Genomic DNA, 15660 nt, shown 5'->3' with positions numbered 1-15660 from the left:
GAGGGTGGGACGGGGCGGTCGGTCTGTGGTGCAGCACTGCTGGGAGCCCCGTGCTGTCCCCGCCGGGGCTGCTTCCCCCCGTTCGTCACATCCAGCAGAGGTGCAGAGGGCCGTTGGTGCCCGGCCGGCTCTGCGCCGGGGCCCCGCTGCCCCAGCCTGCCCTGCGCCGGTGGCCTTGGCAGCCAGGACCGGGCTCGGCTCCTCCTCCGGGTGCCCCGTGACGGTCCCAGGGGTGACATTACCTGCCCAACCTGCGCCGCCGCTCCCACGCCCGGAGTCAGCCGGCCTGGGCCTCCCTGCTCCACCGCCGCCGCCTGCGTCGCCTTCGCTCCCTGGCTGCGCTCCCTCCTGGGACCCCCCTCGCCGCCGGGACCCCCCTCACACCCGGGCACTGAGGAGACTTTGCCCCCCGTCCCACCTCCCTGCAGCCCGCCCCGCTCCGTGTCTGCAGAGAGGAGGAGGAAACCTCTGGCAGAGGGAAGGAGGAAACCGGGCGGCAGCTGGGAGATATGAGCAGTGCCGAGGAGGACTACAACTTCGTCTTTAAAGGTGAGGGGGTTCCCAGAAGGACGGGGCAGCAGGACGTGGGGGCCCCGGCTCCGGAGTGCCCTCCCCGGTCTGTGGGTTCCCAAAGCAGGACGGGACCAGGGCTGTGCCTGTGGCTGATGTGGCACTGCAGAGGGTCCTGGGACCGGGGGGGCACTGGCTTCAGCCATGTCCCATAGCTGGGGGGGAGTTGGGGTGTCCCGTGGTGATGGGGTCGGGGTGCTGCCTGGTGTCCCATGGTGCTGGTGGGGTCAGGGTGCTGCCTGGTGTCCCATGGTGGTGATGGGGAGGAGGTAAGGGTGCTGCCTGGTGTCCCATGGTGCTGATGGGGAGATCAGGGTGCTGCCTGGTGTCCCATAGTGGTGGGATTGGGGTGTCCCATAGCGCTGGTGGGGTCAGGGTGCTGCCTGGTGTCCCATGGTGCTGATGGGGAGGAGGTCGGGGTACTGCCTGGTGTCCCATGGTGGTGATGGGGAGGAAGTCAGGGTGCTGCCTGGTGTCCCATAGTGCTGGTTGGGTCGGGGTGCTGCCTGGTGTCCCATGGTGGTGATGGGGAGGAGGTCGGGGTGCTGCCTGATGTCCCATATTGCTGGTTGGGTCGGGGTGCTGCCTGGTGTCCCATGGTGCTGATGGGGAGGAGGTCGGGGTGCTGCCTGGTGTCCCATGGTGGTGATGGAGAGGTTGGGGTGCTGCCTGGAAGTACAGGGAACCCTCAGCCACCCTGAGCTGTCAGCAGGCAGGGAAGGCACACGGATGGGGACAGCCACACGTCTGCAGCTGCCACAGCAGCAGATCGGGCGCAGGGAGCAGCGGGCTCCAAAGTCGTCCTGCTGCAGTGCCCGGGTGGGGGCACCCTGTGCTCTGTGCCCACCCCCTGAGGAGCACCAGCCCAGGGCCTGGGTGCCACCGCAGCAATGTCCCCGTGGCCCCGCAGTACCCTCACCCCGCTCCTGCAGCCGGGACACCCCGGGGCTGATGGAGACCCCCGAGAGGGGCTGAGAGCTGCCAGCATGGGAGTGGGGACTGCGTGTGCTTAGGGATCAACTGCGCCGGGGCTGAGCCCATCTGTCTGCACATCTCTGGGCTTGCTTGGGACCACTGGGGGCAGGGGCAGGGTGGGCAGGGGGCTGCTTTTCTCCTTTTTCTTCCTTTTCTATAAGGCTCCCAGGGGTGTCTGCGCACCCCGTGGCAGCGGGGACGTCCCAGTGCTGCAGTGCCACAGCGGTGGGATGCCGGTGGGTCTGGCTGAGGCCAGAAGGGTTATCTGAGCTGATCTGAAGTCCCGTGGGATTTCTCTTCTCTCTTCAGTGGTTCTGATTGGGGAATCCGGCGTGGGCAAAACCAACCTGCTGTCCCGTTTCACCCGCAACGAGTTCAACCACGACAGCCGCACCACCATCGGCGTGGAGTTCTCCACCCGCACCATCCTGGTGGGAGACGCCGCGGTGAAGGCACAGATCTGGGACACGGCCGGGCTGGAGCGGTACCGTGCCATCACCTCTGCGTAAGGATGAACGGCACCCAAGGGTGCCCCATGGATGTGCGGGTGCCCCATGGATGTGCGGGTGCCCCATGGATGGATGGGTGCCCTATAGATGGATGGGTGTCCCATGGATTCAGGTCCCACTGGGTGCCCCAAGGGTGGATGGTGTCCCATGGTTGGATGGGTGCCCTATGGATGGATGGGTGCCCTATGGATGGATGGGTGCCTCACGGATGGGCGCCCCATTGAGTACCCCAAGGATGGATTCCCTATGGATAAATGAATGCCCCATGGATGCATGTCCCAGTGAATGCCCCACGGATGGATGCCCCACGCGAGGATGCTCCATGGCTGCCTGGAGCACGGGGCAAAGATGGGCTGCTCCCCCAGGTACTACCGTGGGGCTGTGGGTGCTCTGGTCGTCTTTGACATCACCAAGCACCAGACGTACGACGTGGTGGAGCGCTGGCTGAAGGAGCTCTATGACCACGCCGAGGCCAGCATCGTGGTCATGCTGGTGGGCAACAAGAGCGACCTGGCGCAGGCGCGGGAGGTGCCCACGGAGGAGGCGAAAATGTTTGCAGGTACGGCGTTGTGCCACCCCGACCTGGGGACCCCAAAGAGAACCCAGCGGGGTCTGCAGGGTCTCACTGTCCTTGCAGAGAACAACGGGCTGCTCTTCATTGAGACGTCGGCGCTGGACTCCACCAACGTCGAGCAGGCGTTTGAGACCGTCCTGAAGGGTGGGTGCCAGGGATGCTCCGCGCCTCCCCTCCGCCCTGCCCCACCCGAGCTCCCTGCCCGGTTTCGGTGTCGTCTTTCTGGCTGGTTGGGTTTCCGGCTCTTTGTGCTGGGCGTTCCGCTCTGGTTTCATCGCCGGGGCCCCGGGCGGCACCACGGGCGCCTTCCCCCCTGTAATCCACGGTCTGGGTCCGGATGTGCCGCGGGAGCTCCTGACTCAGTGTCTCCAGCACTCTGCAGAGCAACCCGCAGGGATGAGGGGCAAAGCTGAGCTGGGAGCATCTCCCAGGAATGGAAACGTAGGGCAGGGGCACCTCAGGGTGCGCTGTGTCCTGCCGTGCTCCGCCATGCTGTGGCTCTGCCGAGCTGTGCCATGCTGTGCTCTGCCAAGCTGTGCCATGCCAAGCTGTGCTGCGATGTGCCATGCTGTGCCATGCTGTGCTGTGCTAAGCTGTGCTGTGCCCTGCTGTGATGTGCCAAGCTGTGATGTGCCATGCTGTGCCATGCTGTGATATGCCATGCTGTGCCATACTGTGATGTGCCAAGCTGTGCCATGCTGTGATGTGCCATGCTGTGCCATGTCGAGCTGTGCTGTGCCGTGCTGTGCTAAGCTGTGATGTGCCATGCTGTGCCATACTGTGATGTGCCAAGCTGTACCATGTCGAGCTGTGCTGTGCCGTGCTGTGCTAAGCTGTGCTGTGCCCTGCTGTGCCATGCTGTGATGTGCCAAGCTGTGCTGTGCTACGCCATGGGTGCCACGTCATGCCATGCTGTGCCGTTCTGAGCTGTGCCTTAGTGTGCCATGCTGCGATGTGCTGTGCCGAGTTGTGCTGTGCCACGCTTCGACGTTCTGTGCTGTGCCCTGTTGAGCTGTGCTGTGCTGTGCCGTGCTATGCCGTGCTATGCTGTGCTATCCTGTGCCCTGCTGTGCCGTGCTGTGCCATCCTGTGCCCTGCTGTGCCGTGCTGTGCCATCCTGTGCCCTGCTGTGCCGTGCTGTGCCATCCTGTGCCGTGCTGTGCCGTGCTGTGCCATCCTGTGCCGTGCTGTGCCGTGCTGTGCCATGCTGTGCCATCCTCACGAGCTTCCAGCCCTGATCCCCGGGGACCGGAGAGAAGCCGAGGGAAGCAGGGGAAGTTGCAGGGCGCTCCTCGTCCCCCCGCCTCAGCCGTGGGGATGCAACCGGAGAGAGAACGGCTTCCCCCGCACAGCGGCCGCCATCCCCCACCGCCGTCGCTGGGGACCCCCAGCGCTGCGCCTGCCGAGCACCGAGCCGTGCCGGCGCCCCACGTAGACGCGGCTCCGGCCCCGCTTTGTGTTTCCGCAGAGATCTTCAGCAAAGTGCAGAAGCAGAAGCAGAGGAGCAGCCAAAGCAGCACGGTGTCACTCGGCAGCGAGAGCCCCGACGGCGCGGCCGCGGCGCAGGCGGAGAAGCGCCCGTGCTGCGTGGCCATCTGAGCTCGTCCCGAGGCTCGCGGCCGCCGGCACGGCTCGGTGGCGACCGACCTGCCGTGCCTCCCGTTGTCCGGCGCGGCGGCAGCCCGGAGCGCGGCCGCGCTCTGCCGTGAGCAGCGCGAAGCATCGCCGCAGCTCTGCGCGGTGTCGGTCCGTCCCAGCGGCGCGGATGCGCTGAGTGCCGCCTCCGCTCCTCCGCGGGGCCGCGCGGCTGCGGGAGCTGCTGCCGTTGCGCCGTCGCTGCCCCGGTGCCGTCGCGCTCCGTCTCTGTGCCGCCCACCACGGATGCGCCCGTCCCCACCGCTCTCCAGCCCCATTGGGAACCGCTCGGGGATCGCTGCACCCCGAGCCCGACGGGGCCCCAGGAAAGAACCCTAAGGGGGGAAGCAGCTGTGCCCGCCCTACACGCCTCTGTCCCCATCTCGTGTGTCGTGGGCCCGTCCGACAGCAGAACGCAGCCCGCGGCCCCTCTGCTCACCCGGCGCAGCTCGGTGCCCGGCACAGCCATTAAAGGACTGTGCGAGGCAGCTGTGCTGGGCTGGGATTGCTGACTGCTCGTCTCGTCCCCAATACCCGGCTGGGCTCACAGCCCAGCCCCACGTGTGTTCCTTGAGTCTGAATTCCCATCCCATCCACATCCCTATTCCCGTCCCCATTCCATCCCATCTCCATCCCTATTGCCATCCCAATCCTATCTCCAACCCCATCTGTATTCCCATCCCATCCCACCCTATTCTTATCCCCATTCCAAACCCTGTTCCCATCCCATTCCTTTTGACTCAATTCCACTCTATCTTTTCCCATCCCCTTCCCCATCTTTATTCCCATTCCCATCCCTCTTCTAATTCCTGTTCCTCTCCCCTCCCCACCCCCTCCCAGCCCCATTCCAATCCCTGTTCCCATCCCACTCCCTTCCACACCATTCCACTCCATCTAATCGCATCCCCCTCCCATCCCCATTCCAGTCCCTGTTCCCATCCCATTCCTCCCCCCTCCACCTCGTCCCATTCCCACCTCGCAGATCCCCTCTCACACCTGCCCCCAGGTGAGCACCTGGGCGGTGACGGGCAGCACCGACAGCCAATGGCTGCGAGGGGAAGAGAGTTGCGGGACCAATGGGAGCGCGGGGCTGCCCCCCGGGGCGGAGCGGGGCGGAAATCCCCACTGTTCCCAGTGCGGCCGCGGCACTGTGCAGGATGCGGGGCAAGGATGAGGAGTACGACTTCCTCTTCAAGGGTGTGTGGGGGGACGGGGATGGGGTTGGGAAGGGGTTGAGGTTGGAGTTTGGGCACTGGGATGGGGTCGGAGTGGGGCACGGGGATGGGATTGAGGTTGGGAATGGGGTTGAGTTGGGTTGGGGATGGGGGTGGGTTGGGGTTGGTTGGGTTGGGTTGGGGTTGGGTTGGGTTGGTGGTTGTGGTTATGGTTGGGTTGGGGTTGTGGTTATGGTTGGGTTGGGGATGGAGATGGAGATGGGGATGCGATTGGGATTGGGCACAAGAATGGGTTGAGGATGGAGATGGGGATGGGACTCCGCACGGGGCAGCACTGGGGTGCTCGCAGCAGGATCGGGGCAGGGGGCAGCCAACAACACCCCCCCCTCCAAGCAGCACCAGCCGGGGTTGACCCCTCCCCACCTTAGTCAGCCCCTCCTGCCGGGCCGGGCAGCCCCACCACCACGCACCCCACCGAGGGGAATCCTATCCAGGGCCGTTCTGGGGGTCTCCCCGAACACCCCACAGCTTTCAGTGCCTTCTGCTGCTCACTGAGTTCCACTTCCCCTCTGTCCCCGTGCCGGGGGGCTGCTCGGCCCCACTGTGGCGAACGGGGGCTGTGGGTCAGTGCTGGTGAACCCCCCCGGCTCGATTCCACCTGGGTGTTGGAGGACGAATGACACAGGCAGTTGGGGAATGAAAAGTAAATAAAATCAAAACCCGGTGAGTCACCAACTCGACAAACTTGATAGGGGAGAAACACGAGCAATGTCCCAGAACCTGTTTTACCACATTCTGCGGGAACGGTGCCGACGATGCGCTCATCCAGCCCACGCCCCGGGACTTAGGGCTCAGGGTGGTGCATCCGGACCACAATTTGGTCCTCAGTTGGGTGCCCTCGGGGCTGGAGATGGGCTGGAGCCCCCCGCTGTGTTTATGGGGTTCCCACGTGGAGCCCCCCGCTGTGTTTATGGGGTTCCCTCCTGGAGCCCCCCGCTGTGTTTATGGGGTTCCCTCCTGGAGCCCCTTGTTGGGCTGATCCCAATAACCTGCCCTGCTGTTTGATGGGTCCCCACTCGTGTTGAGCTCTGGTGGTTCCCCACTCAAGTTGGGCTGTGGATGGCGATGCTTCGGGGAGGGACTGACGCTGCGCTCCTTACACCCAGTGGTGCTCATCGGGGACTCTGGCGTGGGGAAGAGCAACCTGCTGTCCCGCTTCACCCGCAACGAGTTCAACCTGGAGAGCAAGAGCACCATCGGGGTGGAGTTTGCCACCCGGAGCATCCAGGTGGACAACAAGACGGTGAAGGCACAGATCTGGGACACGGCCGGGCAGGAGCGGTACCGCGCCATCACCTCCGCGTGAGTGTCCCCCCGCCCCGCTCCCGCACCCCATACCTGGGCTCTGACCCCATCGCTGCCCCCCAGGTACTACCGTGGGGCGGTGGGAGCGCTGCTGGTGTACGACATCGCCAAGTATCTGACGTATGAGAACGCCGAGCGTTGGCTGACGGAGCTGCAGGACCACGCCGACGCCAACATCATCATCATGTTGGTGGGCAATAAGAGCGACCTGCGGCACCTGCGCGCTGTGCCCACCGACGAGGCCCGGAGCTTTGCAGGTAAATTCATCTCCCCGTTGATCCCAGCATGCGTGGCGGTGCCGTCATTGGGTTGGCTGGGGTGACGGGCGGCCTGATTTTTGGGGAACAATCAGCTCACGTTGGAGCTGGGTGGGCTTTAAGGTGCCCTCCAACCTCAGCCGTTCCACGGTTGCACACCATGAGCTCTCCCTGTTGCTGCAGAGAAGAATGGGCTCTCCTTCCTTGAGACGTCGGCTCTGGATTCCACCAACGTGGAGATGGCATTCCACAACATCCTTTCTGGTAATGATGGGGGGGATGAGGTGGGTTTGGGGTTGTATCCCCCCGGAATCCATTCTGTGAGCTGTGGGGTTGGTCCTGCACACTGCCATGGGGAGATGTGGGCGCTCCCAGCCCACCGAACCTAACTTGACCTTAATCCTAACCATAATCCTAACCAAACTCCAACCCAAGCCCTACCTTAATCCCAACCCTAATCCTAACCCCAACCTTAGCTCCAAACCTGATCCTAACCCCAAATCCTAATCCTAACCCCAGCCCCAACCCTAACCCCAACCCAAGCTTTAATCCCAACCCCAACTCCAACCTCAAACCCAGCAGTAATCCTAATCCTAATCCCAACCTTAACCTCAACCTGAATCCCAGCCCTAACCTGAACCCTAATCTTAAACCTAACCCTACTCTCAATCCCAACGATAACGCCATGGGAACTGCTTTGCCCTAACTCTCACCCCAAACCGAACCCCTCCCCAACCTAACTCTAACCCCAGCTCCAACTCCTACCCTAACTGTAACCCAAACCCAGCCCTAGACCCTACCGTAACCTAACCCTAACCCCAATCCCAATCCTAACCTAACTCTAACCCCAAGCCCAGCCTCAAGTCTAATCCAACCCAAGCCCCAATTCTTAACCCTTAACCTAACTGTAACCCAACCCCAAACCTAACCCCAAACCCTACCCTAAACTAACTCTAACCCCAACCCAACACTAACCCCAACCCCTTACCTTAACCTAATCCCAACCCCCACCCTAACCTAACGCCACCCCAAACCCATCTAACCTAATTCTAACCCCAAATCCAACCTATCCCTAACCCCTCCCCTAAACTAATTCAACCCTAACCCAACCCCTATTCTTACCTAAATCTAATCCCAAACCCAGTCTTAAACCCACCCTAACTCTAACCTTAACCCCAATCCTAACCTAATCCCAACCCAACCTGTAACCTAATTCTAACCCAACCCCAATCCCTACCCTATCTTACCCTACACTACCCTAACCCAGCCCTAAACCAAATTATAACCCCAACCCCAACCCAACCTAACTCAACCCCAACCCAACCCCAACCCAACCCAACCCAACCCAACCTCAACCCCAACCAACCTCAACCCCAACCTCAACCCCAATCCCACCACCAACCCCAACCCAACCTCAACCCCAACCCAACCTCAACCCCAACCCAACCTCAACCCCAACCCAACTCCAACCCCAACCCCAACCCAACCAACCCAACCCCAACCCAATCCCAACTCCAACCCAACCCCAGCCCCAGCCCCACGCTGCACACTGTGGGTCAGGCAGACCCTCGCTGGGAATCCGACATTGAAGAAGTGCTGCTGTTCCCCTTCCCTTTGCTGGCAGAGATCTATCGCAGCGCGGCACAGCGGCAGATCGCGGCGCAGCCCGAGGCTCAGTTCGGCCCCAGCAGCTCGGTGGAGCCCATCCAGGTGCTGCCCACGCAGGACGGCCGCCAGGCGCAGTGCTGTCAGAGCATCTGAGCCTCTGCTCAGCACCTTCCTCACCGACGCTGCGGGACGCTGCTGTGTGCTGCCTTCCTCCCGTGCTTATGTAGGACCTGCAGTGAGGGAAGGGAGAAGCGTCCCTGTTCTGTCCCTGTGTTTATGCAGGATCTATACCAAGGAAGGGAGAAGCATCCCTATTTTGTACTCGTATTTATGTAGGACCCACACCAAAGGAGGGGAGAAGCATCCCTACTTTGTCCCTGTGTTTATGTAGGATCTGCAGCGAGGGAAGGGAAAAGAAGCCTTATTTTGTATCCAGATTTATGTAGGACCTGCACAAAAGAGAAGAGAAGAGCATCTCTTCCTCATCCCTGCTGTTATGTAGGACTTACACTAAGGGAGGGGAGAAACATCCCTGTTTTGTCCCTGCATTTATGTAGGATCTACACAGAAGGGAAGGGAGAAACATCTCCATGTTATCCCTCATGTTTATGTAGGATCTACACCTCCTGCTGGGGTTTGGGCCCCAATGCATCCCCATGTCACCCCAACACATCCCCATGTCACCCCCCATGTCACCCCCCATGTCACCCCCCATGTCACCCCAACGCGTCCCCGTATCACTCCCATGTCCTCGCGTTCCTCTGCCAGTCACAGCAGTTCCAGCAGTCCCTACAAAGGGAAGAGTCTCAACATGTGCTGGGTATCCTCCCCAGCAGGGAGGTCGTGGGGGGGGCAGGAGGGTCCCCAGGAGGTCATCCCCATCATGGGGTGTGGGTGGGGGGGGTTGGGAGGTCCCTCTGTCCCTGCTGGACATCCGGGCTGGGTGTCACCTGGGGATGAAGTGGGTGAAGTGGGAATGCGGGACGAAGCCCAGCATGAAGTTACTGCGGGGGTTCCTGCTGGTCGTTACGGTCCTGGTCAGTCTGGTCCTGTAAGCTCCTGCTGGTCGTTACGGTCCTGGTCAGTCCGGTCCTGTAAGCTCCTGCTGGTCATTATGGTCCTGGTCAGTCCGGTCCTGTAAGCTCCTGCTGGTCATTATGGTCCTGGTCAGTCTGGTCCTGTAAGCTCCTGCTGGTCATTATGGTCCTGGTCGTTACGATCCTGGAGGCTCTTTCAGGTGGTCACGGTCCTGGGGGATCCTGCTGGTCGTTGAGATCCTGGAGGTTCCTGCTGGTCGTTATGGTCCTGGACATCCCTTCAGGTCGTTACGATCCTGGTGACTCCTGCTAGTCGTTCAGGTCCTGCTCATTGTGCTTCTGGAGACTCCTAGTTGTTACAGTCCTGGAGACTCCTGCTGGCTTTTACGGTCCTGGTCCTTACGGTTATGGAGACTCCTGGTCGTTATGGGCCTGGAGGTTCCTCCTGCTGGTCAGTTTTTCTGGAGGCTCTTTCTGGTCATTATGGTCCCCGTTTGAGCAAGGGCATCACATCAGCTCTGTGCCCACATGGGAGTGGGGCACGAGGAGGAGGAGGGTGGGAGGAAGAGCAGAGCAGCGTGGCTGTGGCACCTGGGCAGGAAGCAGCCAGAACCCCCCCAGAAGCAGACAGACAGACAGACGAGAGCAGACGCCGATTTTCTTAAGTAATAATACTTTAATAAAATTAAGTTCTTAATGTAATTTTAGCACATTTAATACATTAACCCTTTCCCTTCTTTGTTTTCTACAAGTTGTGCAACATCATTATTTTAATTTTTTTTTAATTATTATTATTAATTTTTTTTTTCCTTCTCCCCTTATACTATATGCCTCAAAACTCAGACAACGAGCCTACCTCTACTTCTAGCTTCGGTTATACCTCTCTCGGGCCTTTATTTTTTTGCGTAATGCCAGAGAGATGGGAATACCTGGATGGAACGCGCGATCGGTTTCCAATAGTAACAATCCCGACTACAGGCTTCCTATGACGTTAAAAGAAACGGTAATTAAAAATAAAATAAAATAAAATAAAATAAGGAAAACACAACCCAAGGTAACGAGGAATGGGTTGTAAGCGGAGGGGCAGCACCGTGGGGCAGGAGGGCGTGCGGAGCCACCGGAGAGCGGATGCACAACGCCACGGGGCGGGCTCTGACCTTCCGTGGTTGGGTTTTTGGGTTTATTTCTCCCCTTTTTTAATGACTCTCGAGCAGAATTCATAAGGAAAGAGGAAAAAGGAGTGCTGGTGGTCCCACAGCCAAAGGGCCGCAACCTCCCCCATCCACCACGCTCTGCCTGCTCCCAAGCACGGCGGCACAGAACTGCTGTGACGTGGGATGGCAGCACAGGGGGTGGCATGGAAGGAAGGTGGGACAGGGGCTGATACAGAAAGATGGCGGCACAGGGGATGGCATGGAAGGAAGGTGGCACAGGTGATACAGAAGGAAGGTGGGACAGGAGCAGGACGGTGGCCAGAAGCACTGCCGCGGAGCGGGCTGCGTTCTGCCATCAGCCACCCGAAGACCCGGTGCCATCACTGGACCGATTTCCTTTCTTCCCCCCAACCCAGCGGGATGACTCCAGATTTCCCATCAGTGTCATTATCCTAGGGGTGACCTTCACTGTGCAGTGTGGCTCCTGAAGGATGCGACCCCCCCATTCGTACCCAAAGACCCATAAAGTGCATCCGCCCTCCGGCCCAGCGCACTGCTGCCCAATGTCAAGCACTGGCTTTTCTTCAAGTATCAAACCCCACCCCCCTCCCCCTCCCCCCAAACAACAACAAAACAAAACAAAAAAAAAAAACAACCCAAAATGAGGTAAAATGAAAAGGAAAAGAGGAAACAGGCCGCTCGCTGCCCCAGAGGGTGGGGGGGGCTGGCAGGGCGGGCGCAGCGAGGGGTGTCCAATTCACAGTGCTATCTGCAGAAACCGAAGGAGAAGCGCCTTCGCTTCCTGCCCTAACCCTACTGCATGGCTTTGCTGAGTGCTGGGAGCGGCCGCCCCGTCCCCCCCCTCCGACGATGGCAGCGATTGGGGAAAACTTTGGGACCCCGGGGGGGGAAAGGTGGGAACCTCCTGAAATGGGGGACAGCGCCCGCCGCGCCATGACGCAACGGATCGGGGCAAGAGGTGAGCGCCGGGTTGGTGTGACCCCCCCCGAAGCACGGGATGACAGCGGGTGTGCTCCCCAAAACTATGGGATGACACCGGATGTGACACCCCCAACCACGGGATGACACCAGATGTGACCCCCCCGAACCACGGGATGACACCGGATGTGACACCCTCCAACCACGGGATGACAGCGGGTGTGCTCCCAAAACTATGGGATGACACCAGATGTGACAACCCCGAACCACGGGATGACACCGGATGTGACACCCCCCGAACCACGGGATGACAGCAGGTGTGGGTGCGGTGTTACACAGAGCGCAGTGCGGCGGAACACAGCCCCGAAGACACACCAAGAGGGTTTAGAGGTCCTTCCCCACAACGTGACCCCAGTGCCACAAATCCCAAACCCACAATGCCATAAATCCAACACCGAAAAGCGAAAGGAGCGAACCCGCCCCAACTCACCCCCAAGCACGGGCTGGGATGCCGACGCGTGGCCCAGTGGCCCACATCCAACTCCGTGAGTTGGACGAGATGACCTCTAAGGGTCCCTTCAAACCCAAAGGATTTTATGACTCGATGACTCCGAGGGGACCGACTGCACCCAATGGTCCTCCCCATCGGACGGAGCCTTCCAGTCGGACCCTTCCAACTGGACACGGCGCAGTTGGCGATACTGGCAGTAGGTGGATGGTTGGTTGGATTTGTTGGAAAAGGCCTCCAAGCTCATCCAGTCTGACCCCACGCCGTGGCCACCGTGACTCCTGGGGTCTCTAGGAGTCATTAAGTGCTGGAATCATTAAGGTTTGGAGGAGACCTCTAAGATTGTCCTCAGTGGTGCTGTGATCTCATGAGCGGGCACAGAGACGGTTGGTTGGACTTGATGGCCCTACTGGTCTCCTCCAACCTCAATGACTCAACTTGTGGGCATAGTAGGGATGGGCTGGTTGGACTTGATGGCCCTACAGGTCTCCTCCAACCTCAGTGATTCAACACATGGGCACGGTGGTGACGGGTTGGGGTTGGAATGGATGATTTTAGAGCTTGATCCAACCCAAATGATTCCCAACCCCGCAGGGGGACCCGGCGGCACTGCAGAGCACATGGATGGAATGGTAAAGGAATTCCCACTCAGAATGTTCCACTGAAAGCTCTGCTGCTCAGGGCTGGAGGTGGGAATAAGGCAACAAAGAATGGCCTCAAACCTTCTCATTTCTGCTCAGCAACAAGCCAAATCCTCCTATTTTTTTCTTAAAACAAACAAAAAACAACAAAAACAACAAAAAGATGACCGCCATCAACGCAAAATGCATCTTATTAAAAAAATACAGGTGACTAGATCCCAATATTAATTATTAATATTTTCCCCCTCTATAAGAATAACCTCAGGGTTTGTGGGAAGGTAGCGGCCAGCGTTGCGCCCCGCGTCCCTCAATGCGCTCCGAAAAACAGCACCAAAAAAACCCCAAACAAAGCAAAAAGGACGGAGCTCCCGGCGGCGCGACGCGGTGTCAGCAGTGGGTTGTGTTACATTCTGCTCTGCCGGACCGCTCGGATCTACCGTGGATTAAACAATGCGGATAACATCTACTATTCCAACTAGTTAATTTCATTTCACTCTTTACTCTAAGATTATATGAAATAAATTTGAGCGTTTATTCTTCTTATTATTATTATTAACTTTTTTTTTTTTTAATACCCATCAACTCAAAACTTTTTTTTTTTCCCCTCCTTTTTTTTTTTTTTTTCTTTTTTTTTTTTATTTCTTTTTTGGTTGAAAACAAACGGGAAAAAAAAAATCACCTTTTCGTATCCTATCCTTCTCTGAAAGGCAAAGAGCAGAAGCGGCCGCGGGGCCGAAGTCGCAGTGGAGGTGGCGAAAAAGAAAAAAACAAAGAGGTCTTCTTTTGTTTTGCTCTCCTCCACAAAAAAAAAAAAAAAAAAAAAAAAAAAAAAAAAAGGAAAATAACCCTTTTCCTCCCCAAAACGGCGGTTTCGCTCCTGCGGTTGGGAATGACCTTTTTCATTTCTTTCTTTTGGATCCCTCCGACACATCCACGGGTGTCGATGACTCCTGGAAAGGGCTCTGCTCTGTCTGCGCCGTCACCATCACCGCCACACACACACGCACACAACGAAAAGGAAACATATATTAAAAACACTTTGTAAGCGATACTCTGGATACAAACGTATTATTAATTTTTTTTTTTTTTTAACCTACATATATTCTAAACCTTCTAAACTTTTAAGGATCACTTTATCATAAAATAAAATATCCTTTTTTTTTTTTCTTTTCTCATAATAAATTACCTAATAAAAAGTATTTTTATGAGCCCAGTTCCTTGCTACATTTACACGTAATAAATGCCTTTATTAAAATAGAATATTAAATTATAAAGAAATGTTCTAATTTTTAAAATCTTCATCTTATTATTATTATTTTTTTTTATTTTTTTCCCTCCTCTCTCTCCCTCTCTTTAAAAAACACCAAAATAAACCCTTTCGGACACCGAAGCGGCGGCGGAGCGTCCCGGTCCATGGATATAACAGTCTGAGCCTTTGGACGTACGGAGATTTTCTTTGTTCAGAAAGGAAGAAAAGAGAAAAAAAAAAAAACACGGATACCCCTCCAAGCTGAAAAATACGCCTGGGAGCCGGGGGGGGGGGGGTGGGGGGGGTGAGATCTCCCTCTCGGATCTCCTCATTACGCATAAACCCAATTTTGGTTCTCTCTTTTTGCTATGCATTGTGACACCGCTCTGCGCTTCACACGGACGGCGACGCCGTGACGGCGCGGGACCCCCCGAACCCCTCCGCCACCACCCAGCCCCCTCCGCCCCTTCCCGCCGCCCGGCTGGTTGCGGGCAGGACGAGCCCCCCCCGACCCCCCCTGCACCCGTTGCCAGCACCGGGACCCCCAGCACGGATGGGGATGGGGCCGCAGAGGGCTGAGCTCGTCGGAACGTTATTGCTGGTGAACAGAGCCCGGCGAGCCACCGCCTCGCCTCTCCGCGGAGATCCAACTGGGAGCAGATGCTTCATTAAGGTCATGGGCAATTATTATTTTTTTTTCTTCTTTTTTTTTTTCTTTTTTTGAGATTTTTTTTTATTTTTTTTTTCAATATATATATATACATATATTTAAAAAAAAAAAAAAAGAGAGAGCAAAAAAAAAAAAGAAAAAAAAGTAGGCAAATTTTGTTGTCGAAGCCCCCGCAAGTGGGGTGTCCCCTCCCCCCGGGGTCAGAGGTATTGCGGTGCACTACAGCGCCTGGATTCCTTTCTTGCACAGCTGCTACATCGAAAAGAGGGAGGAGGAGTGGGGGTGGGGGTGGGGGGGGGACACAGGAGAACCCAACACAAAACTGGGGGCCCAACGACTTCTATTCGTTTCAAACTAGAACTGCTACATCAAGCTTTCTTTCGATATATATGTATATGTATATAGATATGCATATATATATATATATATAAAGGTGATTGGGACTGAAGGTTTTATTCAAGGCCAACTCGGAGACTCGAGCAGGAACCCCCGGGACAGACGGAGCCCCCGCTTCCCACCAGCAAGCGTGGATGTTTGTTTGGGTCCTCATTCCTTTACGTATTTTATTTTATTCTTAAATTTTATTTATTTTTTTTTTTTAAGAAAGGTCTTTTTTTTTTTTCTTTTTTTTTCTTTTTTTTTTTTTCTTTTTTTTCCTTTTCTCTACCATTTATTTTTTTCCAGCATGCAGGAGGCTTTAACATCGTTTTTGCTTGCTAGGGGAAGGGGAGAGATAAAAGGAGCAGCCAAGGAGCCCCTCACCTCCCCCCCGCCCCATTCCCCAGGTCGGTGCT

At 57.2% G+C, this 15660-nt stretch overlaps 2 protein-coding genes across 3 annotated transcripts; both read left to right on the top strand.

Moving 5' to 3' along the window:
• The first annotated feature begins 109 nt into the window (after nucleotides 1-109).
• RAB25 (RAB25, member RAS oncogene family) lies at nucleotides 110-4751 on the top strand. Its single transcript, XM_085210118.1, has 5 exons — nucleotides 110-549; nucleotides 1855-2050; nucleotides 2420-2613; nucleotides 2692-2772; nucleotides 4097-4751. The coding sequence occupies exons 1-5, from the start codon at nucleotides 510-512 to the stop codon at nucleotides 4225-4227; spliced, it is 642 nt and encodes a 213-aa protein (XP_085066244.1). The 5' UTR covers nucleotides 110-509; the 3' UTR covers nucleotides 4228-4751.
• A 148-nt stretch (nucleotides 4752-4899) lies between these two features.
• Nucleotides 4900-10753, top strand: LOC100538764 (ras-related protein Rab-11A-like). 2 transcript variants are annotated; one of them, XR_014879870.1, is made up of 6 exons: nucleotides 4900-5460; nucleotides 6605-6800; nucleotides 6867-7060; nucleotides 7244-7324; nucleotides 8685-10370; nucleotides 10549-10753. XR_014879870.1 is itself a non-coding variant. In XM_085210117.1 (5 exons), exons 1-5 carry the CDS (start codon nucleotides 5340-5342, stop codon nucleotides 8819-8821), a joined length of 729 nt encoding a protein of 242 aa, XP_085066243.1. In that variant the 5' UTR covers nucleotides 4900-5339; the 3' UTR covers nucleotides 8822-10407. The 2 variants fall into 2 exon arrangements, 1 of the variants encoding a protein (XP_085066243.1); XM_085210117.1 differs by lacking the exon at nucleotides 10549-10753 and having other exon boundaries at nucleotides 8685-10407.
• The last annotated feature ends 4907 nt before the right edge of the window (nucleotides 10754-15660 follow it).

The sequence above is a fragment of the Meleagris gallopavo genome, chromosome 27 (genome assembly GCF_905368555.1).
Source record: "Meleagris gallopavo chromosome 27, MGAL_WU_HG_1.1, whole genome shotgun sequence".
NCBI classification, from domain to species: domain Eukaryota; kingdom Metazoa; phylum Chordata; class Aves; order Galliformes; family Phasianidae; genus Meleagris; species Meleagris gallopavo.
The sequence above is the reverse complement of the archived record's forward strand: the minus strand, read 5'-3'. Positions and strand labels throughout refer to the sequence as shown.

What these genes read in the sequence shown, in the direction of transcription:
- RAB25 (XM_085210118.1), top strand. Translation starts at nt 510, where the DNA reads ATGAGCAGTGCCGAGGAGGACTACAACTTCGTCTTTAAAG. An exon ending in TACCGTGCCATCACCTCTGC is followed by an intron (nt 2,051 to 2,419) that starts GTAAGGATGAAC and finishes CTGCTCCCCCAG; the next exon opens with GTACTACCGTGGGGCTGTGG. An exon ending in GTTTGAGACCGTCCTGAAGG is followed by an intron (nt 2,773 to 4,096) that starts GTGGGTGCCAGG and finishes GTGTTTCCGCAG; the next exon opens with AGATCTTCAGCAAAGTGCAG.
- LOC100538764 (XM_085210117.1), top strand. Translation starts at nt 5,340, where the DNA reads ATGGGAGCGCGGGGCTGCCCCCCGGGGCGGAGCGGGGCGGAAATCCCC. An exon ending in CGAGGCCCGGAGCTTTGCAG is followed by an intron (nt 7,061 to 7,243) that starts GTAAATTCATCT and finishes CTGTTGCTGCAG; the next exon opens with AGAAGAATGGGCTCTCCTTC. An exon ending in ATTCCACAACATCCTTTCTG is followed by an intron (nt 7,325 to 8,684) that starts GTAATGATGGGG and finishes CTTTGCTGGCAG; the next exon opens with AGATCTATCGCAGCGCGGCA.